This window comes from Rhinatrema bivittatum, chromosome 15 (assembly GCF_901001135.1).
Source record: "Rhinatrema bivittatum chromosome 15, aRhiBiv1.1, whole genome shotgun sequence".
NCBI lineage: Eukaryota > Metazoa > Chordata > Amphibia > Gymnophiona > Rhinatrematidae > Rhinatrema > Rhinatrema bivittatum.
This window is the reverse complement of record NC_042629.1, coordinates 65,135-93,067: the sequence shown is the minus strand read 5'-3', so window position 1 is coordinate 93,067 and position 27,933 is coordinate 65,135. Positions and strand designations below refer to the sequence as shown.

General features: G+C 47.9%; 1 protein-coding gene across 2 annotated transcripts in view; it reads left to right on the top strand.

The window, feature by feature from the left end:
* The window catches only part of RWDD2B (RWD domain containing 2B), a 137,271-nt gene extending 109,541 nt beyond the window's left edge, over positions 1 to 27,730 (top strand). For both annotated transcript variants that reach the window (XM_029578723.1, XM_029578722.1), the window contains exons 4-5: positions 17,417 to 17,782; positions 27,130 to 27,730. In XM_029578723.1, coding sequence (XP_029434583.1) covers positions 17,417 to 17,782; positions 27,130 to 27,376 — 613 coding nt within the window. In that variant the 3' untranslated portion in view covers positions 27,377 to 27,730. The remainder of the gene's footprint in view (positions 1 to 17,416; positions 17,783 to 27,129) is intronic.
* The last annotated feature ends 203 nt before the right edge of the window (positions 27,731 to 27,933 follow it).

The window sequence follows — 27,933 nt, the reverse complement described above, 5'->3', positions numbered from 1 at the left end:
CCACCTCCAACGCCAGCTGGAAGCCTAGCAGTGATCACCCAGCTCCCTGCTCCAACTCGCTTCTCTGGGAGTAGCACAGCCTGCCGGGGTTTCCTTCAAACCAGTGCTACGTCCGCTTCTCGCTCTTGCCTGCTCAGTTCCCCTCAGACTCTGTAAAAGTCGCCTATATTTTCTCCTTCTCGACGGAAAGGCGCTCCACTGGGCCTCGCCCATTGTGGGGAAAGTGGTGACCCTCTCTTGCACAATTTGGAACAGTTTGTTTTAAAACCTGCGACAAGCCTTTGATGATCCTGCTCACTTGGCGACCGCCTCTTCTGACCTGCTACAACTGCGGCAAGGTTCCCGCTCTTTGGTGGAATACGCCATTGAGTTTTCGCACGCTTGCCATAGAACTGGGCTGGCATGAGGACAGTCTAAAGGGTATCTTCTTTGAGGGCCTAGCAAGTCGGATCAAGGACGAGCTAGCTGCAAGAGATATTCCTGACGACCTGAACGACCTCATCGATTTGGCAGGTCGAGTGGACTCGGAGACTCCAGCAACGGGCAAGAGAAAGCCGTTCATTTCGCAAGCCTCTCACCAGTGGCCCCCACGTCTTCTAGACCACGCCTTCCCAGATCTCCGCCCAAGACGCTCGCTGCCGCTCCCGCCTCAGAGGAACCCATGCAAGTAGGTCGCTCCCCGCTTTCGCCAGAAGAAAATAGAAGACAAGACGCCGCACCCAAGGACTTGCCTCTACTTTGGCGGCAAGGGACATTTCCTCACACGGTGCAAGGAACGTCCGGAAACGCCCGAGTCTAGGAGGTTCTGGGGGCTACTCCTGGCTGTGCGGGCTAGCTCCTCGATGCCACAGTTCCAGTAACCTTGATATACCCCGGAGGTATTTTCACACCATGGCTTTCATTGATTCAGGAGCAGAAGGGAATTTTATCCTGCCGACTTGGTTACGGCAATTGAATTTGCCCACTACACCCCAAAACCCACCGCTACGTGTCCGCATCGATCCGCGGCACATGCTCCCTGGGATCATCTCAGAATCTACTACGCCTCTGATGCTCCAGACTGGAATTCTTCATTCAGAAGAAATTACGCTCTCGTGCTGGAGAAAGCTGTGCACCCCATCGTCCTCGGGTTACCCTTGCTTCAGCGTCACTCCCAGTTATCCAGTGGGACACCCTTCAACTTGCGCAGTGGAGTCCGTACTGCTTTACCTCATTGCCTCAAAGGACTCCAATCACGTCAAGTCTCATTGCTAAATACTGCGGTACTACCACCCGCACCCATATAGAGACTTAGCCGAGGTATTTTCCAAGGAGAAAGCAGAGCTACTTCCCCAACATCAACCCTTCGACTGCGCTATCGATGTACTTCCTGGAAAACTCCGCCTCGGGGTCCCGTGTACCCCCTCTCGCTTCCAGAAACTCAAGCTATGTCACAGTACATTACGGAGAACCTAGCCAAGGGTTTTATTCGCCCCTCTCGCTCGCCTGCCGGAACGGGCTTCTTTTCGTTGCCCAAAAAAGATGGGTCCCTCCGACCATGCATAGACTATCGGGGGTTGAACGCTATCACAAGGAAGGATCGCTACCCCCCTTCCGTTAATCCCAGAACTACTGGACAGGATACAAGGAGCCAAGTGGTTTACCAAACTCGACCTTAGGGGGGCCTACAACTTGGTCTACATTCGCCCCGGCGACGAATGGAAGACGGCCTTCAAAACCCGAGACGGGCATTATGAATATAGGGTAATGCCTTTTGGACTATGCAATGCTCGGCCATCTTCCAAAAACCTCATGAATGAGGGTACTGAGAGAGATGTTAAACTCCTATGTTATAGTATATCTTGATGATGTCCTCATCTACTCCAAGGACCTAGAGTCCCACCATAATCATGTTCGTCGAGTACTTCAAGTCCTTAAGGACAATCATTTGTATGTCAGTTGGAAAATGCATGTTTGACTGTGAGTCCTTGCCGTTCCTGGGATATATAGTATCCTCTACGGCTTCAAATGGACCCCGAAAAGGTTTCCACCTTCTCAACTGGCCCCGGCCCACAGACTTAAAGCTTTGCAACATTTTTGGGGTTTGCCAACTTCTACAGACATTTTATCCCGCATTACTCACGTCTAGTGGCTCCCCCTCACAGCATTAACTCGCAAGGGAGCGGATGCTAAGACTTTGCCCGATACAGCTATCCAAGCTTTTGAAAATCTCAAACAGGCCTTCCTTGCTGACACCTGCTTGCCGCCACCCTGATCCCCAACGTCCATTCATAGTGGAGGTGGACGCCTCCAATCTCGCTGTTGGAGCCGTCCTCAGTCAACACTCTCCTGGGGGACAACTACTACCTTGCTCCTTCTACTCTAAGAAATTTACGCCCGCTGAATGTAACTATAGCATAGGAGACAAGGAGCTCCTAGCAATTAAACTAGCTTTCAAGGAATGGAGACAGTGGCTGGAGGGTGCACTCCATCCCATTACTGTCTACACCGATCACAAAAACCTCGAATTCCTCTCGCAAGCATAAAGACTGAACCCTCGACAGGCTAGGTGGGTCGCTCTTCTTCAGTTGATTCAATTTCTCTCTTCACTATCGACCCGCCAGCAAGAACGTCAGAGCAGACGCCCTGTCGAGGCTCTCAGAACCAGAAGAAGGCATTGATCCTCCTCAGTTCATCCTGGACCCTGCCAAGGTCCACATAGCCGCTACGACCATCCAGTCTCAAGACCGAAACCATTGTGCCCAACGCTTGCGCAAGAAAGTGCTAACTTGGGCCCATGATTCCCTTACTGGAGGCCACGCCGGTAGGGAGAGAACTCTCGAACTTCTGAATCGCTACTATTGGTGGCCCAACGTGCGCAGAGACGTGCGCACGTATGTCATCTCGTGCCCCACCTGCGCTAGGCAAAAACCCTTAAATCGGAGCTCCTTGGGGTTTGTTACAACCACTTCCCGGTGCCCACGGAACCCTGGACACATATAGCGACAGACTTTGTTGTGGACCTACCCTCCTCTCTGGGGAACACCGTGATTTGGGTCACAGTCGACGCTTTTCTAAAATGGCCCACTTTGTGCCTTTGCCTAAGCTCCCGTCAGCCCCCGAGCTAGCTCTGTTGTTCGCTCGCCACATTTTTCCGTCTGCATGGGCTGCCTGTGGATATCGACTCGGACCGAGGACCGCAATTTACAGCCCGGTACTGGGAGAGCCTTGTGTAAGTGCTTTAAGGTCCAGCTTAGCTTCTCCATGGCCTTCCATCCTCAAAGCAACGGCCAAGCCAAACGGATGAACCGTTCTTTAAAACAACCTTCCTCCGAGCCTTCGCAAACGAGAGACAGAATAATTGGGCCGAGCTCTTGCCGTGGGCTGAGTTCTCGTACAAAATCAGGCCCCACGCAGCCACGGGAGATTCTCCGTTTCAAGTTGTTTATGGACGACAATTAAAGCCGCGTTTACCTTTGCTTACTCCCACAAGCTCTCCAGCGGTACACCTATCGGCTCAACGCTACAAGGTCTTTGGAAAACCATCCAAGAAAAATTGATTGCCGCTTCTCGCACTACTAAACGGGTTTGCTGATCGACACCGACGCCCAGCACCAACCTTTCAGCCTGGAGATCGTGTCTGGCTCAGCACCAAACACATCCACCTCAAACTGCCTTCTAGAAGGCTTGCTCCCAAGTTTTGTGGGCCTTTTCATGTAGCCGAGAGAGTGGGACTAGTTTCCTATCGACTACGACTCCCATCCACTATGCATATCCATAACGTTTTCCACTTTTCGCTGCTCTCTCGATACCATCGTAAGCCTCCAGAAGTCACCTCCCCCGCGGTGACTGATGATACAACGTTCCAAGTCCGTGAGGTCGTAGACGTCCGCTTCCACAACCGACGTTGGGAGTACCTCCTAGCTTGGGAGGGGTTGTGGAGATGAAGAGAACACCTGGGAACCTGCCCGAAACATTTTGGACAATCTCTCCTCCAACAATTTCATCTGGAACATCCCGGGAAACCTGGATCCCGAAAGAGGGGGCATAGAGGGGGGGGGGGGGTACTGTTGCGGTCTTGACCACCTCCACCCCTGTCGGGCTCGGGGCCTCTTACCTTCCCGGGGACCGCGGAGGGGGACACCCTGCTTCCAGACTACCGGACAGCATGGTTCCTGTGTTTCCCCGTGAGGACTCCCCGCGCGGCTCTGGCCTCGCTCCACTCAAGCCTGGGCTCTCTTGCCTTCTTCCTGTCACGGAGAAGGACGCCTGGCCCGCCGGGGTCCAGCCACATGGCTCCAGCCTTGCCTCACGGAAACGCCGCCGAAGCCTCTCCAGACTCTGCCCATCTTGATGGCCTCGCGCGTGCGCGAGGGCTGGGTCCTTCAGCCCCGGTACCCGGAAGTGCTGCTCCGCCCCCGAGGTGAGGTCACTCATCAGCTACAGTATATAAGCAGACGCAAGACTTCCTCACTTTGCCTTGCAACGAGGTTCACACAGTTCCTCTGTGCCTTGAGTTGCTGCTTGTACTCCAGTCTCGCTCTTGATCCCTGGTTCTCGAATCCGGCTTGTTCCAGACGCTCCTGGTTGCCGCCTGCCTCGACCTCAGTTCGCCTACTGACTTTGGACACCAGTTCTGCTGCTGACTCCTGGCTTTTGACCCCGGCTTGTTCCAGATGCTCCTGCTTGCCGCCTGCCTCGACCTCAGTCCGCCTACTGACGTTGGACTCCAGTTCTGCTGCTGACTCTTGGCTTTTGACCCCAGCTTGTTCCTGACGCTCCTGGTTCTGCCCTGCTCCAACCCTGGTCTGCCTTCTGACCTTGGACTCCTGTCTTGCTGCTGACCCCTGGGGTTCGACCTCGGTTTGCTCCTGATTTTCCTGCTGGCCTTTGGCCCCTACCCTGGCCCTGCTTGGACCTTGACCGCTAGGCTTGGCACGCTCACCTATCTCTGTTGCCAGCCAGTGCCCGACTCTCCATCCGGCCTCTTACCCTTCTCAGGGATTATCATAGACTCTGAACTCTTGTTGCTGGTCCTCCTTTGCTCTTGTTCCAGTTTATACCAGCTACCCCCGAACGTCTCTCGCCTGAGTCCCCGCAGTCGGTCCCTACGGGTGCCTCCTGGGGGGTACCGCACCGCGCGGGTGAAGACTTCTGCTATTCCTCACCAACTCCACCTACCGGCCTTCCTTATACCAACCTCCAGGCCGGCCCAAGGGTCCACGACTCCGCCTGAGCACAACACTGCTGTTCTGTGCAGGATATCCCAGTGCTTCATTACATAGTTCTGTGCAGGATACATATCCCAGTGCTTCATTACATAGTTCTGTGCAGGATACATAGTTCTGTGCAGGATATCCCAGTGCTTCATTACATAGTTTGCCTACCCCTGCTCTAGGAGAAAGGGTGATGAGGGCCAGGAATATCCTTCTAGAGGAGGTGGTAGCGACAACAACAGGCAACTGACTTCAAAAAAGTCAGTTTCATCTGGAACATCCCGTGCTTTTTTGAAGTCAGTTGCCTGTTGTTGTCGCTACCACCTCCTCTAGAAGGATATTCCTGGCCCTCATCACCCTTTCTCCTAGAGCAGGGGTAGGCAAACTATGGCCCACGGGCCGAACCTGGCCCGATGACAGGCATTTTCTGGTCCTCAATTTGCCCCATTATCTCCAGCCTCCCTGTGCCTTGCAGCGATGTCATCAACAATGGCTTATACCAAATATGAAAAAGCACCCAAAACAATTTTTGGGGGAATCACACTATGTAATCTGATTCACATTCAAAAAACCCCCTTTTTTAAATTATTTTCCTAAGATATTAAGTCATTTGATAGCTCACAATCTGTGAATCTTGTCAATAAACCTTGTTCAGGCAGGAGGTCAGCGGATCTATTGTCTGACCCGAACCAACCTCACTGCTAAAAACTAAAAGAAAATTTTTAAAGAGACGGAGGGCAGGTTTCATATATATGAGTATCAAACCCCAACCAGGGTGTGCTCAATCTTGTGCATATAATCATAAACCGAAGCCACCACCGTCCAAATTTTTTTTAGAGAGAACACTCTGTGCAACCAATTCTAATTAAGTCTTCGTATCCAAAAGTGAGAAAAATTTTTATGTTCTACTTTCTTTTGAAAAATTATCAAAACGCAGATGACTTAGCGAAATGTGTTGAAAAAGTCCCGACTTATCTGATGGTGAAAAGCCCTCTTTTGAAAAATTATCAAAACGCAGATGACTTAGCGAAATGTGTTGAAAAAGTCCCGACTTATGTGATGGTGAAAAGCCCGACGTAGCCACGTTTCTGGTCTGGACAGACCTTTCTTCAGGGGATGTTGTCCTATATAAATAGTAGCCGGTGAATCAAAAGCCTTCTGCGGAAAATCAATCATTTCTTCAAACAGACGCCATGAATGCGTTCAGCGGTGTAGAGACGCTGTCTGCTAACTCCCTCTGTTTTTAAACCCGGTGCACAGATGAATGAGCTGCCAATTACAACGTACGTTGCTGTGGGCGTAATGACGTCAATTAATGAATGCATTTCACTAATCGTTAAAATGCTATATTGAATTTGAGACCCTATGCAATATTGCATTCTGAACTTCCGAAATGCAACAAAACACATCATAGACATGAATTTAGATTAATGAGAGCCATTCTAGCTCTTCATTTAAGCCATGGGGTGCCTGGGTTTTAAGCGTAAAGATCCAAAAAGCTTCACGCTTATTTAATAACCTTTCACGATCACCACCTCTCGGAGATATTGGCACATGGTCTATCACAGTCCATTTCAGCATATTAAATAAATGTCCTTGCTGTACACAATGTGTCACTATGGGAGCTGTCAGAGTGCCTGTGTTCAATTTTGACTTATGTTCATTAAGTCTGATCCGTACTTTACGGCTTTTGATTCACCGGCTACTATTTATATAGGACAACATCCCCTGAAGAAAGGTCTGCCTAGACCAGAAACGTGGCTACGTCGGGCTTTTCACCATCAGATAAGTCGGGACTTTTTCAACACATTTCGCTAAGTCATCTGCGTTTTGATAATTTTTCAAAAGAGGGCTTTTCACCATCAGATAAGTCGGGACTTTTTCAACACATTTCGCTAAGTCATCTGCGTTTTGATAATTTTTCAAAAGAAAGTAGAACATAGAAATTTTTCTCACTTTTGGATACGAAGACTTAATTAGAATTGGTTGCACAGAGTGTTCTCTCTAAAAAAATTTGGACGGTGGTGGCTTCGGTTTATGATTATATGCACAAGATTGAGCACACCCTGGTTGGGGTTTGATACTCATATATATGAAACCTGCCCTCCGTCTCTTTAAAAATTTTCTTTTAGTTTTTAGCAGTGAGGTTGGTTCGGGTCAGACAATAGATCCGCTGACCTCCTGCTTGAACAAGGTTTATTGACAAGATTCACAGATTGTGAGCTATCAAATGACTTAATATCTTAGGAAAAATAATTAAAAAAAGGGGGTTTTTTGAATGTGAATCAGATCAACAATGGCTTGACATTGTGGGCTTTTGTTGATAACATCGACTCAGGTGTGGGTGGCCGGTAGTGATGTCCCCCATTGTAGGGAGGGCAACATGACCCAACCAGAATCATCAACAAGGTCAGAGGGCAGGAAGAGGAGGAGCATCACAGTTCTGCCAGAATCTGCTGCATGGCCAGTGGGGTGTTAGATTAGGAGGAGCAGCCTGACATGGCTCTCTCATCAGGGCCACTTTTGGGATGGCCATGAGGGTTGAAGCAGAGACTGCTGCTGAAGGGGAAGAAAAGTGAGTGAGAGAAAACATTGTGTGTGTGGCCTCCAAGACCTGTCTGCAAGCCCCTGGAATCAGGGAAATACCCCTGTGTGTGTTTTTTGCCTTTGTATCTGTGATTTTAAAGTTAAAAAAAAAAAAAGAAAGAAAGGAGCAGAAAGGCAAACACCTGGTTGCTGGGGGGCGGAAGCTACGGCCATGACGTAGCAAAGGCTGCAGGCCTCGGCAGACAGAAGGTAACTACTGCGCCGGTCAGCATGTGTACCAGGGGAGCGGCATTAGTGGCCAGGGGGAGGCGCAGCAGCAGTTGGTGAGGTCGTTTTTGTTTTCACGCGCGTCTCTGAGGGCTGTGCTGAGGCCGGAGAGCAGCCGTCTTTTCCATGGCAGTGCCTGGCTGATTTTTCCGCGCCACGGGAAATGGCACAGCATTGTTAAGAAGAAAAAAAAAGGCGTGCACCAGAGTGGCGATTAAGGCCGGCGGGATTTGCAAGCCGCAGGGTGGCCATCACTGCAGGAGCACATGGTGTGGCGCACGAACCGCGCAGAGAAGTGTGCCATGCTTGTGGACTGGAGTTTACACGCTTGAATTCTCACTCCCTCTGTCCTGGTTGTGCTTCGGGAGAGGAAGGTTCCTCATCAGGGGTGCACTGGGGAAGTGGATTTTCTGCCCTTCGGGGGGGGACATCGGTATTGGCAGCCGGGGGGGCCCTGTAAGATGGCTGGATCCGCGGAGGGCCGTAGGCAAGAGTCTTTTTTTAACTAGAGAACCCAGAGATTCCCCTCCCCCGTTTTCTCCTATGGGTCAGGGGACTCTGATGAGGGGGGACTCTGACGACAGCATGGAGCAGGGGATGGATGACCCTGAGGGATTTTTGCTTAAAGCTTTCCTGGCAAGGAAGGGGGTGAAGAGGAAGCTGGCGAGAGTCGGGCCTCCCCTATCTGCGCAGAAGAAGCCTAAGAGGGCCGCAGATGCATCTGGGGACCTACTGCATCGCCTGGGACTGCATCGGGTGGAGTCTGAGGTGGACCCCAGGGATGGGGGGGGACTCCATGGATGATCCACAGGATGTACCTTTGGACCACCAGGGCGTGGTTCCATACACTGATGTGGCTGTGGCACCTGGTGTGGAACCAGATGTAGCTAAGGACGACCTGGATCCAGATGAAATATTGGAGGGGGGGATGATCCTCGAGTTGTCCATTTATTTAAGAAAGTGGAACTATGCCCTCTTATTCCCCAGGCTTGGAGGAATTGGGGTTTAAAGTGACTCAGGAGTCGGATAGCAAGGGGGTGAGTTTGTTCCTGGATGGGCTCCCCCCCCCCCCCCACCCCCCGAGTGCCTTCCCCTTACCTAAGAAGATCAGGAAGTTGGGTAGCTATATCCCCTGATGGAGGAGACTTTGGAGACACTGGGTACCGAAGGTGGATGCTGCAATGTCAGTGGTCACGTAAAAGACGACCATCCCGGTGGTGGGGGCTGCCATTTTGAAGGAAGTGCAGGACCGCAAGTTGGAGATTCACCTAAAGCGGATGTTTGAGGTCCCTGCCCTGAGTCTTTGGGCCGCCGTTTGTGCCAGCTTGATGCAGAGGGCCTGTCTGTGTGGGGTGCAGAAAGCACAGGATCTGGCTTCGACAGGAGATGGTGCCCTGCAGTCAGCTTGTTTAGAGGCTGGGGTGGCTTACGTAGGCGATGTGTTATATGATTTGGTTCGCATATCAGCCAGGAGTATGGTCTCGGTGGTGGCGGCTCGCAGGCTTTTGTGGCTGCGCAATTGGTCAGCAGACATGTGGTCAAAGGCTCAGATGTGTAATCTCCCTTTCAAAGGGAAACTTCTCTTCGGGGAGGATTTGGATCAGCTGATGAAGACATTGGGGGAATCTAAGGGGAACAGGCTGCCTGAGGATAAGCGCACTAGTAAGAAGGTGTTTCCGCCTCAAACACGGATCAGGGATTTGAGGAGATTTCATCCTGGTAGGACCACCTCCGTGTGTGTGAAGCCATCGGGCAACTGCCAGCAGTCCTTTCGTGGAGGCCGTAGAGGTGCCAGGGATGGTGCCAGTCAAGGGGCCGGTGGTGGAAAGTCAACACAGGGAAGCCAAGGTGTCCCACTCCTGCATTGAAGCTGTAGGGGGAAGCTTATCCAGCTTTTACATGGAGTGGACCAGGATTACTTTGGACCCATGGGGCCTGGAGGTCATAAGAGATGGCAACATTCTTAAATTTTTGTGCCCAGTTAGGGAGTCCTTTCTTGAGTCTCACGTGGTCTTTCGCAGCAAGCAGAAGGTTGTGTGGTGGACGCTGCAGAGGTTACTGGATCTATGTGTCATTGTGCCTGTGCCGCAGGAGGTACAAGGGCAGGGCAAGTACTCCATTTACTTCATGGTTCCCAAGAAGGAGGGTACCTTCCACCCCATTTTCAACCTGCAAAATGTGAACAGGGCCCTTCAGGTGCTGCGTTTTCGTATGGGGACACTGCGCATGGTTGTAGCAGCAGTCCGCAAAGGAGAGTTCCTGGTGTCCCTGGATTGGATGGACGCGTATCTTCAGATGGACCATTTTATAGTGCTGGGTCAACTCTTTCAGTTTCAGGCCCTTCCTTTCAGACTGGTGACTCCTCAAACCTTCACCAAGATGATGGTGGTGGTGTCTGCGGCACTGAGCAAGGAAGGAGTTCTGGTTCTTCTATACCTGGACAAATGGCTCATTCGAGCAAAGTAGGAGGATGAGTGCAGGAGGTAGTTTCAGTGGTGATGAACATCTTGCAATCACTAGGCTGGGTCATAAATATATCAAGGAGCCATCTGGTTCCAACCCAATCCTTGGAGTATCTGGGGGCTCTATTCGATACTAGGAAGGGCAGGGTGTCTTGTTGGAAGATCGAGTGAGGAGGTTGCAGGCACAGGTGACACACCTGCTTTGTCTTACATTCCCAATGGCTTGGGATTACTTTCAAGTGCTTGGTTCCATGGCATCTACGTTAGATTTGATTCCATGGGCATTTGCACACATGAGACTTCTGCAGCATGCTCTGTTGCCCAGGTGGGACCTGTTGTCAGTACAATATCATCTGCCGTTGCCCTGCTGAGAGAATCCAGGTCTGCTTTCTATTGGTGGCTGTCTCAGTGCAATCTGATGAAGGGAATGGACCTAAAACCCCCAGCCTAGGTGCTGGTCACCACGGACGCAGGTTCACGTGTTTTCAGACAATGCGACAACAGTGGTGTACTTCAACTGTCAAGGGAGGACGAATAGTCGGCTGGTAACTCTGGAGACACAGTGTTTGTTTGTGTGGGCAGAGCGCCATCTCGAGGAAATAGCAACCTCGCATGTCACAGGGGTGGAAAACTAAGAGGCAGACTTCCTCAGCAGGCAGCAACTGGATCTGGGGGAAATGGGAGTTTCCCACAAGGCTTGCAACTGCATTTGTGCCTGGTGGTGTGTTCCCCAACTGGGCCTTATGGCGACACGGTTCAACGCAAATACAGAGAGGTTCCTCAGTCGCAGAAGAGAGGTTGGTTCAGTGCGCCTGGATGCTCTAGTGTGCCCTTGGCTGTCGAGGATCCTGCTGTATGTGGTTCCTCCTTGGCCTCTGGTCGGTTGAATTCTGAGGCATATAGAGGCGCATCCCGGTTCTGTGGTGTTGGTAGCACCTGAGTGACCGTGGTGTCCATGGTTTGCAGATCTGGTGCATCTGGCGGTGGTCAGATCCCTTCGGCTGGCTCATCTACCAAAGTTGCTATGTCAGGGGCCCATATCTTCAGATTGAGAGGATCACTTTTGTCTCGCGGCTTGGCTTTTGAGAAGTGGCGGCTGCGCCTGGACGGTTATTCGGAGCAGGTTTTTTCCACGTTTTCTCCAGGCTCATTGACTTGCCACTTTGGCGTATATTCAGGTTTGGAGGGCGTTTGAGCCTTGGTGACTTCGGAGACAGGTGCAGCCCTCTCATTGGAGGTTCCTCTCATCTTGGAATTTGTGCAAAGGGCTAGTCTAAAGGTCTCGCCTATAGTTCGATTCGCGTTCAGGTGTCAGTTTTGGGCTCTCTTAGGGACAGATGGTGAGGTAGGTTCTTGGCTTCGCGTCTGACGTGGTTCGTTTATTAAGAGGTCAAGCATTTATGACTTACAGTCCGGAAGTTATTCTCAGTTTGGAGCCTTAATTTGATCTTGCGAGTTTTGTGTGGGGTTACATTTGAGCCTTTGAGGAGAGCAGCACTGAAGCTTTGATTCTGAAGGTAGGTTCCTGATGGCCTTCTGTTCAGTCAGACAGGTTTCAGAGTTACAGGCTCTATCTTGCAAGAATCCCTTTCTGTGGATTTCCCATGACGGGCTTTCTTTGCGGATGGTCCCTCTTTTGGTCTAAGGTCATGTCCTTCTTTCATGTTAATCGGTAGGCCTTCCGGCTTTTCCAGAGTGGTCTAATGTTTCCCCCAGGGGCAGGGAGCTGCATCTTTTGGATGTGAAGAGAGCTCTGTGCGTTTTCTGGAGCTGTCAAATAGTTCCGGCACTCTGATCACCTTTTTGTCCTATATGGGGGCAGGAAGAAGGGAGAGAAGGCCTCTAAGGCTAGCATTTCCCTTTGGTTGAAAGCGTCTATTTGCAGGACTATATTTGTAAGGGCCGTCAAGTTCCAGCGGGGCTGAAGGTGCACTCCACAAAATCGCTAGCCACTTCCAAGGCAGAATGTCAGTTGCTGTCACCTCAGGAGATGTAGGGCTGCGGTAAGGTCCTCATTGCAACTTTCACCAGTCATTACCGCATGGACTTGAGGGCGCAGGAAGAAGCGCTCTTTGGTGAGAGTGTTCTGCGTGCGGGTCTTTTGGGTTCCCGCCCAGTCTAGGGGTGCTTTGGTACATCCCACTTGTCTGGACTGATCTGGGTATGTTCAGGAAAGGAAAATTGGTTCTTACCTTCTAATTTTCGTTCCTGTAATACCACAGATCAGACCAGAGACCCATCCCATCACTGCTGAAAGACTGTTTTTTGCCAACTGATGGTTCAAGTTGGTTTGCCTTTCAGGGTATTTGGGCAGTTGTTGATCATGGTTTGGCTTTTTCAAATTTAGTTTTTGGGAGTTTTTGGGCTCCAGTTTTTGGGGGTTTCTGACCCTATAGTTTTCCCTGTTAGCCCGATAAAGGGATTTTGGGGTTACATCTTGGCTTGGGTATAGGTCAGTACTGAGGGGACTGCAGTTGGCACTCTCTGTTATGTAGCAGTCCCGCAAAGTTTTGTTTCTCTGACTCCATCTGCTGCTAGGGAGGCAAAACCCACTTGTCTGGACTGATCTGTGGTATTACAGGAAAGAAAATTAGCAGGTAAGAACCTATTTTCTTTTCAAAGGTATGGAGAACAGTGAATTTTTAAAAATCCTTACCAGTTTTAATTATGGGTATTATTTGATGTCTGTTTTGAAATATTATATGGGTGTTTCGAACATTTTTATGAGTTTTTAACTATTTGCTGTTATCCTGTTTGTTAACTGTTTTGAATTATTTTTATTGGTATGGTTGCCACTTTGGTTCTCTCACTGTGCAGCATACTTGCCACTGTAACCATTCTTCTTCCTCATTTTCAAAGTTCTAAGGGGGAACCCCTGGCCCAGTAGTTTAGCCCTGTTTAAAAACAGATTGCCCACCACTGTCCTAGAGTGTTCCTAAGTCTATCCCTTTGTAGCTTAATATCATGACCGCTTTCCTTTGGAAAAGGTTTGCTTCTTATGCATTAATTTACATGTTTCTGTCTTATCCAGCGGTTTTTTTTTTATATACCGCGGCACGTAAAAAGATACATCCACCCTGTCTCGCCTCTCTTCTTGGGTTTTTAGCACAGACCCTCACATCATTTGGGTTGCCTTTCAATATTCATGGAGTTATCAATGCCAAGCAGGAGCTGACCTCCAGAAGTACTAGGACCTGGAGAGCTATATGCAGATAATGGAGGAGATCTATCCTGTGAGTATTTCTCTGTACCTGGCGCTTGTGGTTCATGATGAGTCTGACTTGTGTCTCTGACACACTGGTGTGGCCTTGCTGAGTTCACTGGACTTGGTTGTGCATGATATTTTGTCCAATATTTACAATAAGACTGCCCACTTCTCAATTCCCTGTTGTACCTATGTATATATGTTGAATGTGGTAGCATTTCCTTTCTGTGCTTTGTTGCCTGCGCTGGAAAGGCCTATGTTTTTAGGTTACAGCAGTTAACAAAACTACAATAGGTACATAATGCAAAATAAACAAATACATCAGTGAAAATACAGTCAATAAAATGCATTACTAGTTTAGAGGCTTAACTGCTTTCTGTCTTTCCTGAGTAGTGTATATTATGATGCATGTCTTTTTTTTTTTTTTTTTAATTGTGTCCTGCCTTTGTTATTCTTTCATGCATTTTAGTATAATTGCATTCCCCTTGTCTTTTCACCTCACCAGGACATTCTGATGATCTGCCTTAACATAAGAACATAAGAAATTGCCATGCTGGGTCAGACCAGGGTCCATCAAGCCCAGCATCCTGTTTCCAACAGAGGCCAAAACTAGGCCACAAGAACCTGGCAATTACCCAAACACTAAGAAGATCCCAATGTACTGATGCAATTAATAGCAGTGGCTATTCCCTAACAGGTCTATCCTGTAAAGTGCGGCCGCGTTTACCCTGCTCCTAAGCCGCGTTTTACTCACTTTCCGGCCGCGTTATCCCTTCCTGCGATCCTGAATCCACTTTAACCTACTCCTACCGCGTCCTAAAATCCCCGGCCAACCCCTTCCGCACGCGGCATGGATATTGCATGCAAACGAGCGAATTAGCTATTCCCTAGCATCCCGTAACCCGCGCCCCGACTATCGCTATCTTTCCCTGCCGTTTTGTCGCGCGTTTAACCTGCTAACTTACCGCCTACCCTGACCCTGCGGTAGAGGCAGGGGTAAGGGTAGGTGGCAAGCTTTCCCCCAGCCCCCGCTCACCTGCCCCGGCCGCGATCATGGGTGCCGGTCTCCGGGGCAGCCCCAGTCCTCTCCCTCCTCCCGAAGCAAAAAAAAGCGAAAAAAACAAAAGCAAAAAGTAAGTCGCTTCGCCGCTGTCACTTCTCCCCTCCTCCCGGAGCAGGGCGCGAAAAGCAGCCTTGCTCCGGGAGGAGGGGAGAATTGACAGCGGCGAAGCACAAAAAAAAAAGCGAAAAAAACCAAAAGCAAAAGCAAAAAGTAAGTCGCTTCGAAGCAACTTACTTTTGCATCCCCGATCGGACTTCTCCTGCCTAAACTTACTTTTTTTGCAGCCGTCCGGTCCATCTGAAGAAGGTATCTTCCCCTCCCCGGGGAAGATGGATGCCAGCACGGGGGAAAGCGGCCCCTGTGCATTCAAGTGGCTGCTGAAGACGTGACGTCACGACGTTTGGCGTCACTGCATGTGACGTCACGTCTTGAGCAGCCAATTGAATGCACAGGGGCCGCTTTCCCCCGTGCTGGCATCCATCTTCCCCCGGGAGGCAGGGGAGCCACGATACCTTCTTCAGATGGCCGGACGGCTGCAAAAAAAGTAAGTCCGATCGGGGATGCAAAATTAAGTTGCTTCGCCGCTTCTCCCCTCCTCCCGGAGCAGGGCGCGAAAAGCAGCCTTGCTCCGGGAGGAGGGAAGAAGCGAAGCGACTTACTTTTTGCTTTTGGTTTTGGTTTTTCGCTTTTTTTTTTTTTTTTTTGCTTCGCCGCTGTCAGGTTCTCCCCTCCTCCCGGAGCAAGGCTGCTTTTCGCGCCCTGCTTCGGGAGGAGGGGAGGGGGGATTGGCAGTCCCGACTTCCTGGTATCTGTCATTTCAAATGACATTTGAAATGACAGATACCAGTGTGGCGTGAAGCGTTAGGCCCGCGCACCCAGGATACTGTATAGGCGCTCTATCCAGTAAAATGGGTTGCGCGGGCCTAAGGCTTCACGGGCCCTTCTTAGACGCGGTTTACATTTACATAAAATTAGTGTTCAGGATCGAGCGGTAGGTGTGCTGCACTGTGCGTGCGGCAACCGTGGGTGCCGCAGGCACTAACGCAGCTCTTCCTACCGCTCGGTACTGGATAGACCTGTAAGTAAACTTGATTAATAGCCGTTAATGGACTTCTCCTCTAGGAGTAGGAGTACATCCCAGCCACTCCAAATAGCAAGTACATCACTCCAGATTCCAGACTGCCTCTGGGAAGGGACAAATATATTTTTTGCATTGTAATAAAGAGACATATTTTGTTGGTGGCTTGTGATTTTTATTAGGTTTGTGAATGTTTATGTCTGAGAAGTTTGCAATGGAGTGCACTTGTGAGAGTGTAAGAAAAAATGAAAGAATGAAAAGAAGGGCATGATGGAAACCTGGAGATAGTGTTTGGAGATACTACCGGTATTAATATTACTTTTCAATGGACAAGAGTCGCACTGTATTACAGCCATGAGAGATATGAATCCGGGACCATGAAATTAGAAGGAAGAGGATGAAACAGGGGAAGGCTGGTAGGGAAAATGGCAATGAAAGGGGGGACTTGAAAGAAAAGAGAGCAGAGAGAAATGTGATAGGTAGAAACAGAAGCAAGAGAATGAAAAAGGAGTAAGGGGTTGGCCAAGTAACTCCAAGACAGTGTTGTACACTGGCATATAGAGAATCTAGTTTGATTCCTAGGTCACTTGCTCCACTCTGCATGTCAGTCAGGACTGGGAATGTTGTGGAGGCAGCGTTCAGAGTCCCTGAGGGGAGAGAATCTCATCCATTATTCAACAGTGACACCTAGTGGCCATATTTAGGGCCTTTTGTTGCAGTCTCAGAAGGAGCCCTGGTGTATGGCTCCAGCTGAGGATTGTCTCTATAATAACAGGGTTAAGTGAGGTGGGAGAGGACAAAAAGGGTCATAACACTGGATCTCTCTCCAATTGAACTGGCAACTCAAAGGGCAGGAGAAAATGCTGGACTCCCTCTCTTCCTCTCCGATCCCATGCACCGAACAACAAAATTAAGAGTGAAGAAATGCAGAACAAATGGGTGTGTGTATATCTATGTACAGGATTCCTACCGATATGCTATATGTTCTCTGCACTTAAAACATTCAGGAAAACCTTAAAAAAATACAGTTCAGATCCCAAACTCACTTTTGCTGTTTGAAAGGGAATTGCCTCCTCCATTATTCTTACTTTCCCTCCAAATAAAGAGGTTGATTAATATTTTCTACTTGTGCTCAGACGTTGGATGATGGTTTGTATACAAGCTCATTACATGAGTAATTGAGTCCATTGAAGTGGATGTGCTTAGAGAATTAATAATGTCAGTGCTGCCATTGGAGATGCTGAACATTTATTTTCTCTTTGTACTAACTAATAAAGCTCAGCATAGATCTGTGCATGAACACTGTTCTGAATATGTTCTGCTCTTTATAGGTATTTTACTTTTAAATTTTATGTGAGCCAGCTAGGTACAGAGAGTAGCTGTAAGCAAAGTGGCCTGAATATTCTGGAGGTTATGGATTAGATGAAATATGCATCTGTATATTGTTATTTGGCCACCTCTGTTTGGTATTTGTCTAACATATGGACATTACTAGTTCACATCCTATCTGTTATCTTAGGGATTGAACATAAGTGGTATATAAATAATTTTAATAATTAAAATTGTATCAGATGTTAACTGTTTGTTACTCTTCTCTAGATCACCATTGCTGTTCAGGGCACAGCAGGCTCAACTAAATGCTGATCTGAATACATACTTGGAAAACACTTGCAATGGAGATGTCTGCGTTCTGAGTGCAACAGAATGGATTAAAGATCATGCTGCTGTGTATTTGAGCAAGGAGCCCTTACCTTCCTCTGGATCAGAAACAAGTACTGTAGCACCCAAAGATGCCATTTTCACTCGACTGTGGATATACAGTCATCACATCTACAATAAACAAAAAAGGAAGAGCATTTTAGATTGGGCCAAGGAGCTGAGCCTGTCTGGTTTTAGTATGCCAGGAAAACCTGGTGTTATCTGTGTAGAAGGCCTACAGAGTACTTGTGAAGAGTTCTGGACAAGGTTAGCCTTTTATTACTTACATTTTATGTAGTAATACTTTGTACAAATGGGTGCTAAACTATTAGAGGTGAATTTTAAAAGCCTGGTGTGAGCTAAAATTGGGAGATGTGCATGCATGTAGGGCATGGGTGTACATCTCCCAATGCGTGAATATCTCACTTCAATACAAAAAGGGATGTGGTTTAGGAAAGACATGAGCCTTCAGGGATGGGTCCAAGAGATGTGTGTACAAATACTTATGTGCCCAGGTCCAGTGCCACATAACTTTACTTCTGCTAAGGAGGAGGTGTAAGTTTAAAAAAAAATTGCTATCCCTGAGGGGTTTAAAGGGTCTGGGGGGAATGCAGGCTATTAAACCAGGGAGAGTTTATCAAACTTAGCTCTACACTGGGTGAAATGATGAAACTGGTCATGGTGTGGTTGCATGCCGGTTATAAAATTCCTCCACTTGCACAGATCATAGATATGCGTAGCTGTGCACACCCAATTACAAAATAGGGTGCATGCATATGTGCACCCAAGCTATTATATAACATGCATGTATGTGCTTGTATGTTATAAATTAGCTGTGTCCTGGGCATGGCTGATGCATCCACGTCACTGTGCGCCTGCACACCCCTTTGAAAGTTACCGTCCTTATGAGCAGGGTCTTATTAAAGAAAATTGATTAATATATGCATAGGAAAGTTAAAGCATGAACAGTTACATTTTTGACTTGAAAAAAATAAATTTTTTTCAAGTCATCTACAAACTATAAACCACTACTTATCCAGCCTCAACCTTGTGCTCAACACTTCTAAAACCGAACTCTTACTAATTACTCCAGAAGGTAGTCCCATACTTCTCCAATCACAAAATATTCCACATATATCACACGCCAGAGATCTTGGAGTCTTAATCGACAGTCACCTTAACCTAAAGCATTTTATAAAACACACTACTAAGGAGTGCTTTTACAAGTTACAAGTACTCAAAAAACTCAAACCGCTCCTATTCCACTACGATTTCAGATCCGTCCTCCAAGCCATTCTGTTCTCTAAGATTGACTATTGCAACTCCATCCTGCATGGTCTTCCAGCCTCTACCATTAAACCGCTCCAGCTGCTACAAAATGCAGCGGCAAGGATTTTGACAAATACCAATCGGAGAGAGCATATTTCTCCTATTCTAAAAGATCTCCACTGGCTCCCAGTAAACTTCCGGATCCTCCATAAATCTCTCACAATCATTCATAAAATATCCACCATCAAACCCCGCTTGATCTGTCTCATCCTCTCAGACTGCACTCGACAGCCAGGCCTTTAAGGGATGCTTACAAGGGATCTTTACACGTTTCCTACAATCAAATTAGTGCACCACGCAAACATCAGAGACCGGTCATTCTCTACAGCAGGCCCTTCCATGTGGAACGCCATGCCTCCGGACCTCAGACTGGAGACTTGTCTAACAACTTTTAAAAAGAAACTAAAGACATGGCTGTTCAGCCAAGCCTTCCCCACCACAAACTCCATTGCCTGATCTAGAATTGTTCACCACACATCTCTGTAAACAAAATTTTGCCAGATTTTTCATGCCTAATATCCATTAAAGAGAGGTTGGCTCCTAGCCCCCTCCACTGTATATAGTATTTATTCTATTTTATATATTTATTGCTCCGTTCACCCCTTCTTTATTTTCCTACTCCAAGTTAAGGCTTCCTTGTTATAATGTAACTGTATGCTCTGTATCTCTTGTTGATTGGTTAATTGTATATTCTACTTAGTTCATTGTAAACCGAATTGATTTGATTTGTATCAAGAAATTCGGTATATAAAAGCCTTAATAAATAAATAAATAAATAAATAAATTAAAATGTAAAAGACATCTCACTCAAATTATACATCTGTGTCAGAGCACAAACTTGAATTAGAAAGCATGGTGTTGAAACCAGCTTATGCTATAGTGCCACGTCTTCATTTGCTTTAATTTCTATTGCAAAAGTAACAGTCCTTGGCCACTGGGCCTCCTAAATATAGTACGCATGCTTCTGGAGTGAGGCTAATTGTGGCTCTTGATAGCAGACTCCTTTCTATCCTTTCATATGAGCGTGTGACCCATAACTTCTTGAACATAAAAGAGGAATTGTTTTAGACATTTCCTAGGTACAGATATGTGGGAACTAAAATCTCCAGTACGCAGGAATGTCATTGTTAGAGCATGAAATATACAGAAAGTAGGAAAAAGCTAAAGAGTTCTCAAAGGAAAATGATCCAGGTTCTGCTCTAAGTTTCAACGTCTGCATGGGTAATATTAATGGTCCAAGGAAGCAAACCGGTAACCGATCCAATGTGACGAACAACAGAAGAATGAAAGGATGGATCGGTAAAAATGGACTTTTATTGGAACTTGCCCGACTCTGGCCGAGTTTCGCTCTGCCGAGCTGCCTCAGGGGCTTGTTGAGCCAGAAACTTGGCTCTATATACTTGTGCTGATTTCCTAGGATGAAGGAATATGAGTGAACACACCGAATCCGGGCTTGTCACTTGTAATTCATCAATCACTTGTGTGAACAGTATTGAAGCAATTCTTTGTTGAACTTGCACCGGTCACATACTGCTCTGACAAACACTGTCTTGCAGTGTTTGTCAGAGCAGTATGTGACCGGTGCAAGTTCAACAAAGAATTGCTTCAATACTGTTCACACAAGTGATTGATGAATTACAAGTGACAAGCCAGGATTCGGTGTGTTCACTCATATTCCTTCATCCTAGGAAATCAGCACAAGTATATAGAGCCAAGTTTCTGGCTCAACAAGCCCCTGAGGCAGCTCGGCAGAGCGAAACTCGGCCAGAGTCGGGCAAGTTCCAATAAAAGTCCATTTTTACCGATCCATCCTTTCATTCTTCTGGGTAATATTAATCTCACAGGACAAGCAGGATGGTAGTCCTCACATATGGATGACATCACAGGATGGAGCCCTGTACGGAAAACTTTTCTGTCAAAGTTTCTACAAAGCTTTGACTGACACTGGCACACTGAGTGCACTGAGCATGCTCAGCCTTCAATTATCCCTGTGACCACAGGTGTCTCCCTCAGTTTTCTTTTTTCCGCTCTGCAGTAAGCATAGCGGTTAGGAGCTCTGAGAGAAGTTCTAACATTTTTTCTACACGGAAACACTTTTACTTCACAAACACTTTTTCCCTGCACGGGTCTCTCTTTGCGTACATTTATTCAACGCTCAGTGAGTACTATGCCCTGTTTTTCGGTCAGTTCCTGTCACCTCCCTGGCTTGCCAACCGACTGTGGCCTTCCCTCTCCCTATGTTTTCAGTTAGCCACACATAGCTGGTGAGTGTCCCTCTGTGACACTCTGCCTGGTTATTAGCGCTAGTGGGACAGGGACTTCCACGGTTTCCATTGCCGCCAGGGCCCCTGTCGATTTCAGGTCCTTCGATTTCTTCGGTATCCTCACTCAGTCGATGCCCCCATTGCTACTGTCGGTACCCCCTTTCAGACTGTCCTGGATTCTTCGATGCCATTGGTACCCCTCCCCCGCGGTACACTGATGCCATCGGTCCCTGCATCATTTCTATCAGTGCCATCCATGTTTTCATCCATGGCACTGATTTTTCCTTGGGTTTCATTGATGCCATCATCGCCTGGGTGGATGCCATCGACGCACACCTTTGTGTCGGTGCCTTCAATGCCTGGGTCGATGCCATCGTCGCCCAGGGCACTTCCATCAATGCCAGGGTCATTTCCATCAATGCCATTGTCCATGGCATCGATGCCTGGTTCGATTCCATCAGTGGCATCGATGCCAGGGTCGATTCCATCGATGGCATCGATGTCAATGTTGGTTCCATCGATGCCAATGTCGATTCCATCGATGGCATCAATGCCCATGTCTGTGCCATCAATGCCCATGTCGGTGGCATCGATGCCATTGGTGCCCGAGTCGATCCAATCGATACCGTTGATGCCTTTGGCCATGCCACCGATGCTGTTGGTGCCCGCCTCCATACATCGATGCCGTCGACGCCCACGTCGTTTCCATCAGTGTCTTCAATATTCCTATCGATGTGGTCATCGACTCCGTCGATGCCGGTATCATTTTTCTGATGCCAACGATGTTTTTTCGATTATTCGATGCCACAACGTTTCCATAGATGTTTACACCGATGCCGTCAGTGCTTCCGTCACTGTTATCGTTGCTCTGCCCGGGTCATCGATGTTTTTTCATATATATATTTTTGACGATACCCTCGAGGCCGCTTCAGCCACCATCAACACCATCAATACCGACATAGCACCTCCATGTAATGCCCTCGCCTAAAGACAGTGCTCCATGCTTTGGGTTCTTATTAAAGCCCCGTATTAGCCTACGACACTACATAGTGCCAGGAGCAGTGCAGGCAGGCTGACAGTTCGTCATCACTCGCCATCCAAGACAGCGAGGGCATCCACCTTGGCACTGGGGAAAGACCGGGCCGAGCACCGTGGAACTCATTGTCACCGACACGGTGACCGTCCGCCACCGATGCCATCCAGTACATCGGTGCTATCCTTCTCGGTGCTGGAGAATGCCCAGGCCGAGCAACATCACCACTGCCATCGCCACTGTTCCGCACAATGCTGGCAGTCCTTGGTGCTCCAGAAACACCAGAATGAGTTCCGAAGAATTCTGCACTGGCGTCATGAGACATCAAGCCGCTGCGACAAGGGCTGGGTTCACGAGTCAAAAATGGCTCCCCTGTTCCCGAGGCATGCCCCACTGACATCTGTGTGGGATTGTGGCCCTCCACAAATTACTGTGGTAGCGCCAGCCAAGCCCAGCCTATCTCATCTATATCTGCGCTACCATACCAGGTTTCAGAGCTGAGACGGACATCTATGTCCGACAGGCTACACCTCGATGACTCCTGAAATCCACGGAGCCAGCAATCTTCACCGGCTCGTCCTTCGGCGATCCACGCCGGATGGTAAGTACTCTAATCTCGCTTCTGCGGCATTCCCATTGAGATGTGTTCTCTAATTCGGGCCACATGGTTCGAAAAGTTCTAGGTCATCTACCTTCCAAGAACCGTATTAGTGTCACATATCGCTATTGCCAGCTATCAGGTCTATCCAGTAACGAGCAGTAGGAAGAGCTGCGTTAGTGCCCGGCACACCCGCGGTTGCCGCACGCACAGTGCAGCTCACCTACCGCTCGATCCTGTATGTAAATAGCTTGCAAATGCAAGCTGCATCTAAGAAGTGTCCGTGAAGCGTTAGGCCAGCGCAACCCATTTTACTGTATAGAGTGCCTATACAGTATCCTGGGTGCGTGAGCCTAACGCTTCACGGCCACGCTGTATTCTGTCATTTCAATGTCATTTGAAATGACAGATACCAGGAAGTCGGGATTGCCAGTCCCCTCTCCCCTCCTCCCGAAGCAGGGCGCGAAAAGCAGCCTTGCTCCGGGAGGAGGGAAGAAGGGACTGGCAGTACGAAGCGGCGAAGTGACTTACTTTTTGCAGCCCCCTCCGGACATCGGACGACCTCTCCTGCCTCCAGCTGCTCGTGAAGATGGACGCCTCCACGGCCGCTGAAGACGTGACGTCACGACGTTTGGCGTCACGGCATGTGATGTCACATCTTCAGCGGCCGAGCAGGCGTCCATCTTCGCGAGCAGCTGGAGGCAGGAGAGGTCGTCCGATGTCCGGAGGGGGGTGCAAAAAGTAAGTCGCTTCGCCGCTTTACACTGCCAGTCGCTTCTTCCCTCCTCCCGGAGCAAGGCTGCTTTTCGCACCCTGCTTCGGGAGGAGGGGAGAGGGGGACTGGCACGGGGAAGCCACGATGTCCGGAGGGGGGCTGCAAAAGTAAGTCGCCGAGCGTAGGATTGCCCGTCCTCTCCCCTCTCTCTCTTGCTACTTTTTTTTTCGCTTTTTTTTTTTTTTGCTTCAGGAGGAGGGGAGAGGACTGGGGCTGCCCCGGAGACCAGCATCCATGGACGCGGCCAGGGCAGGTGAGCGGGGGCTGGGGGAAAGCTTGCCGCCTACCCTTACCCCTGCCTCTAACGCAGGGGTAAGGGTAGGCGGTAAGTTAGCAGGTTAAACGCGCGGCAAAACAGCAGGGTAAAATAGCGATAGTCGGGGCACGGGTTACTGGATGCTAGGGAATAGCTAATTCGCTCGTTTACATGCAATATACATGCCGCGTGCGGAAGGGGTTGCCCGGGGATTTTAGGACGCAGTAGGAGTAGGTTAAAGGGGGTTGTGGATCGCAGGAAGGGCTAACGCGGCCGGAAAGTGAGTAGAACGCGGGTTAGGAGCGGGGTAAACGCGGCCGCACTTTACTGGATAGACCTGTATGTTAGCCACAATACCAAGAGAACCTCTCTATCATTTCTTTGGGATTGCATCAGGACATCCTTCTGTTGTCAGCAACGGGACTCTGTACTGATTAATACTCTGGCTTCTGGTTCCTAATTCAGAACCGACGTTCCAGATGCATTTGCTGATCTACTAAACACGAGATCCAGCAAATACTACCTCAGGTGCAAGTCCACCTCGAAGCCTGGCGACAGGTCTCAATGTTTCCTTGTACAGCACACAGAAATGCGGGTAAGACTTTACCGCTCACGCTCCCGTGGGAGGTTACATGATATCCAGATTATATCAGCCCCGCCAGTTGGACTCCTCCGGGTCTCCCAACTTGCAGGATATCAGAGCGGCCACCCCACTTTGTACCAAGGTTCACTGTACACTCCCCCAGACGCTGCAAAGCGCAGGAGGGAGGGGGGTTGGGGGTTGGGGAGTTTTAATTACACTATTCTTTCTTTCAAAAGAAAGTAGTTACTCTCCGCCCATCCTGGACCTCAGAAATACCAACTTTCTTCAGAAGGCACAGGTAAAATGGTATCTCTCGTCACCATGCTTCCATATCGCAGTAAGTACATTACCTCTAATCTTTCTATGTGCTTCATGGTGAGTCAACAATATTACAATCCCAAGCTCTGCCGGTTGCACCAGCTTCGGCAACTGGGGTATTTCATTGAATCACTATCGGTGACTGCTGTTTCTCTTCGGAGTGCAACATCATTCACGCTTTTCCTTGCATAGACAGCTGCATAACCACAGTCAGTCCACGCAAGGAGCTCTAACTTCTTCATGACTCACTATAAATTTACTACCTGGATTACTGTCACTGCCATAAATCCCTTATACAACACTTCTGGACACCACAGTCACAACGACATTCCTGTCCAGCAACCGCGCAAACATTCTAATAAATTCCTATGTCCCTGCACGCATATTCCTATGTCCCTGCTTGCATATTCCATAACCTCAGCCCCTCAATTCTGTCATTGTCGGGCCATGGGTTTTTTTTCACTATGCACTTTCCTCATAGATCCAAAGCTGCTATGGGTTAGATTCAGTGAAATTCCATTATCAGTGAGTCTAAGCTGTTCAACCGCTTTCGTCCCTCATCCATATTGCAGATCTAGAACCAAAACCTAGTCTAATCCTGCTCATGCTCGCATTTACTCAGGGTTGTAAAGTTTGATCTAAAATCTTCTCAACCCAATATGCGTCTATTTCACTCCATGCACAGTTTCACATGAACTTCCTGGAGCTTGTAGCCATCAGTTATGCCCTTATGCCTTCCAATACTGCCTCTGCAACAAATCTTTGTGCATACAGACAGACAGCATAGGGGCAATGTGCTTTCCAACACACAAGCACGCACAACCTCTTAGCTGCTCTGCAAGGAAGTGGCGCAGCTCTACCCTTGGCCCTTGCTCACTCCATGCATCCTCAGGCCACTTATCTAAGAGACTTACTGAACGCACTAGCAGACCTTCTCCATATAGGTTTCCATCCTCTCGAATGGTCTCGGAATACATGTGTAGCGAGAAAAATCTTCTAGCGCTGAGGTCAACCGAACTTGCCCTCTGCGTCTGAATCGAACCATACGGTGCACAGATTCTACTCCCTACACATGTTTCCAGTGCATTCCCATAGACGCCTTTCATCCATCAAAGGCCTCTTATATGTGTCTCTTCCGCTGCCTCTCATAGCCAGCACTCTTCTAATGCTGAACCGGGACAGGGTTCACTGTTCCTCAGACCCACGTCCTGGCCGAGACCAGTATGCTTCCCATACTTCTCAATCTATCACACCAGTAACAAATTCGCCTTCTCACAAGTCAGTCTCAAATCGTAGACTCACTGATGTTCTCAGGTACTGGTAGCGTCACAAAACCTTCCACACATAAATCCTACCATTCAAAATGGCATGATTTACCACATGATGCATACAAAAGGGTATTACCCTTTTTCTTTTATCTACACCACTCTTTTCTCTTGCTCCTTCGGATTCTGCTCCCCAGACATCCTCCACATAGGTACACCTCTGTTCCAATTGGTGTATCGTTTCGGAGTGGGGATACCTGATTAACGGTAAACCCCTTCTGAGTCAGCTTACCATGGATTATCCACTCATCAAGCCGCCTGTATTTTCACTAGTCACGGAATGGAACCTATATCTTATCCTTATAAGTCTCATTCGTTCTCCGTTTGAGCTTTTCCATTCCTCTCATTTCACAGTTTGGCATGCACGTCCCATTTTCCACACCTGCAAAAGATACTGTGAACCTGATGGAAACAGAAAGGAGCCAAGAATATAGGAACGGAAGGTGGTGGAGGAGATGCTGAAAGTAGATTCTACTTATGGAATTGTTCTTAGTTTATTATATTCTGTTTTATTTCATTTATGAATCACTTTTATGGATTGAGTCTATTTCAGAGAAAAAATGCCTAAACATCAGACAAAACTGCACTTCCTCCTTTCTTGAACATTTTCATAGTCCTCTTCTGTAATTCTCTGATTAAGTCCCTTACATCCTAGAGATGTGAATAGAAAAAAGTGAACAGTACCAGAAGTTATATGTAGAAGAGGACAGACAGGATCAGAAGTGATTTAGGAGCTCTTTCCTCTCATTATTTAACAAGGCCCTTGATATCATAAGTCCAATGCACCTACTTGAACTTTGACTTTCCTTATTATTTTAAAGCTAAAACAAAGCAGAAGTACGTACTGCACCTTTAAATTTGTTTTCCAGCGGTACAATTTTCATTTGCCTTTGCTTCTGCTCCCATTAGGATATTCTGTTGCTACCAGTTTCTTATTCATTATTTAAATTAGACAAGAGTTGTATCATTTGGAGCACTCAAGAATGATGTCTACCCCTAATGAGTGTTTTTCAGACTTATCTGTTGTGCCTCACAGTCCAATTTTTAATATTACAATAAGACTTGACCATCTTATTTTTTTATTGTAAAGTTAAATGTTAAGAACTAATGAATTTCTATAATATTGTTTTCAGAATCAGACGGTTAACATGGCAAAGAATTTTAATTCGTCATAGAGAAGACATTCCCTTCCTTGGTGCAGCTGCTGACTTAACCATTGGAATACAAAAGCAGAAAAAGTTTCCAGTCTTTGAAGAAAAACATTTTGATGTGCATGGCATTAGAGGAAATCACATGGATCTGGGCCAGCTCTATCAGTTTTTGAATGAAAAAGGATGTGCTGATATTTTTCAGATATATTTCGGCATTGCAGGACGGTAGACCTGCAAGAGAAGAGTGAGCAAATCACACAGGATCAATTAGGGACTCTGTGATATACTGAATCAAAGTCCAACGATAAAGCATGCATTTAATTTCTACATTTAGTCCAAAACAATGTAGTTGCTTAATTTCCTGAATATAGGTATTCAACAGGAAAAGGACTCTAGGAAGATACATATGTGTTTCATTGAAAATACAAAAAATGGCTTTAATATAAGAGAATGGAAACAAAATAAATCTCTAAGAAAGGCTAATTTCATTTTAATTAGTTATCCTTGTTAAACTGCACAACTGCTGATAGAATTTGTATATGGTGCTAAACTGAAGTCCGAAATAAATATTTATTCCCCCTAACCTCATTTATTTTTGAGACACTAAAAGTGGGTTTTAGTTGTTAAAACACTATAGTATGCAGGGATGGTTCAGTTGTTAAAATCCAGAGTATGCAAGCCTGGCAGTAGGATTTAACGTAAATGTCTACCACATTCTGAATTACTCCATATGTAGATGTTGGGAATCTGAAGGAAGGAACACTAGGGAGCGCTCCCGTTCTCACA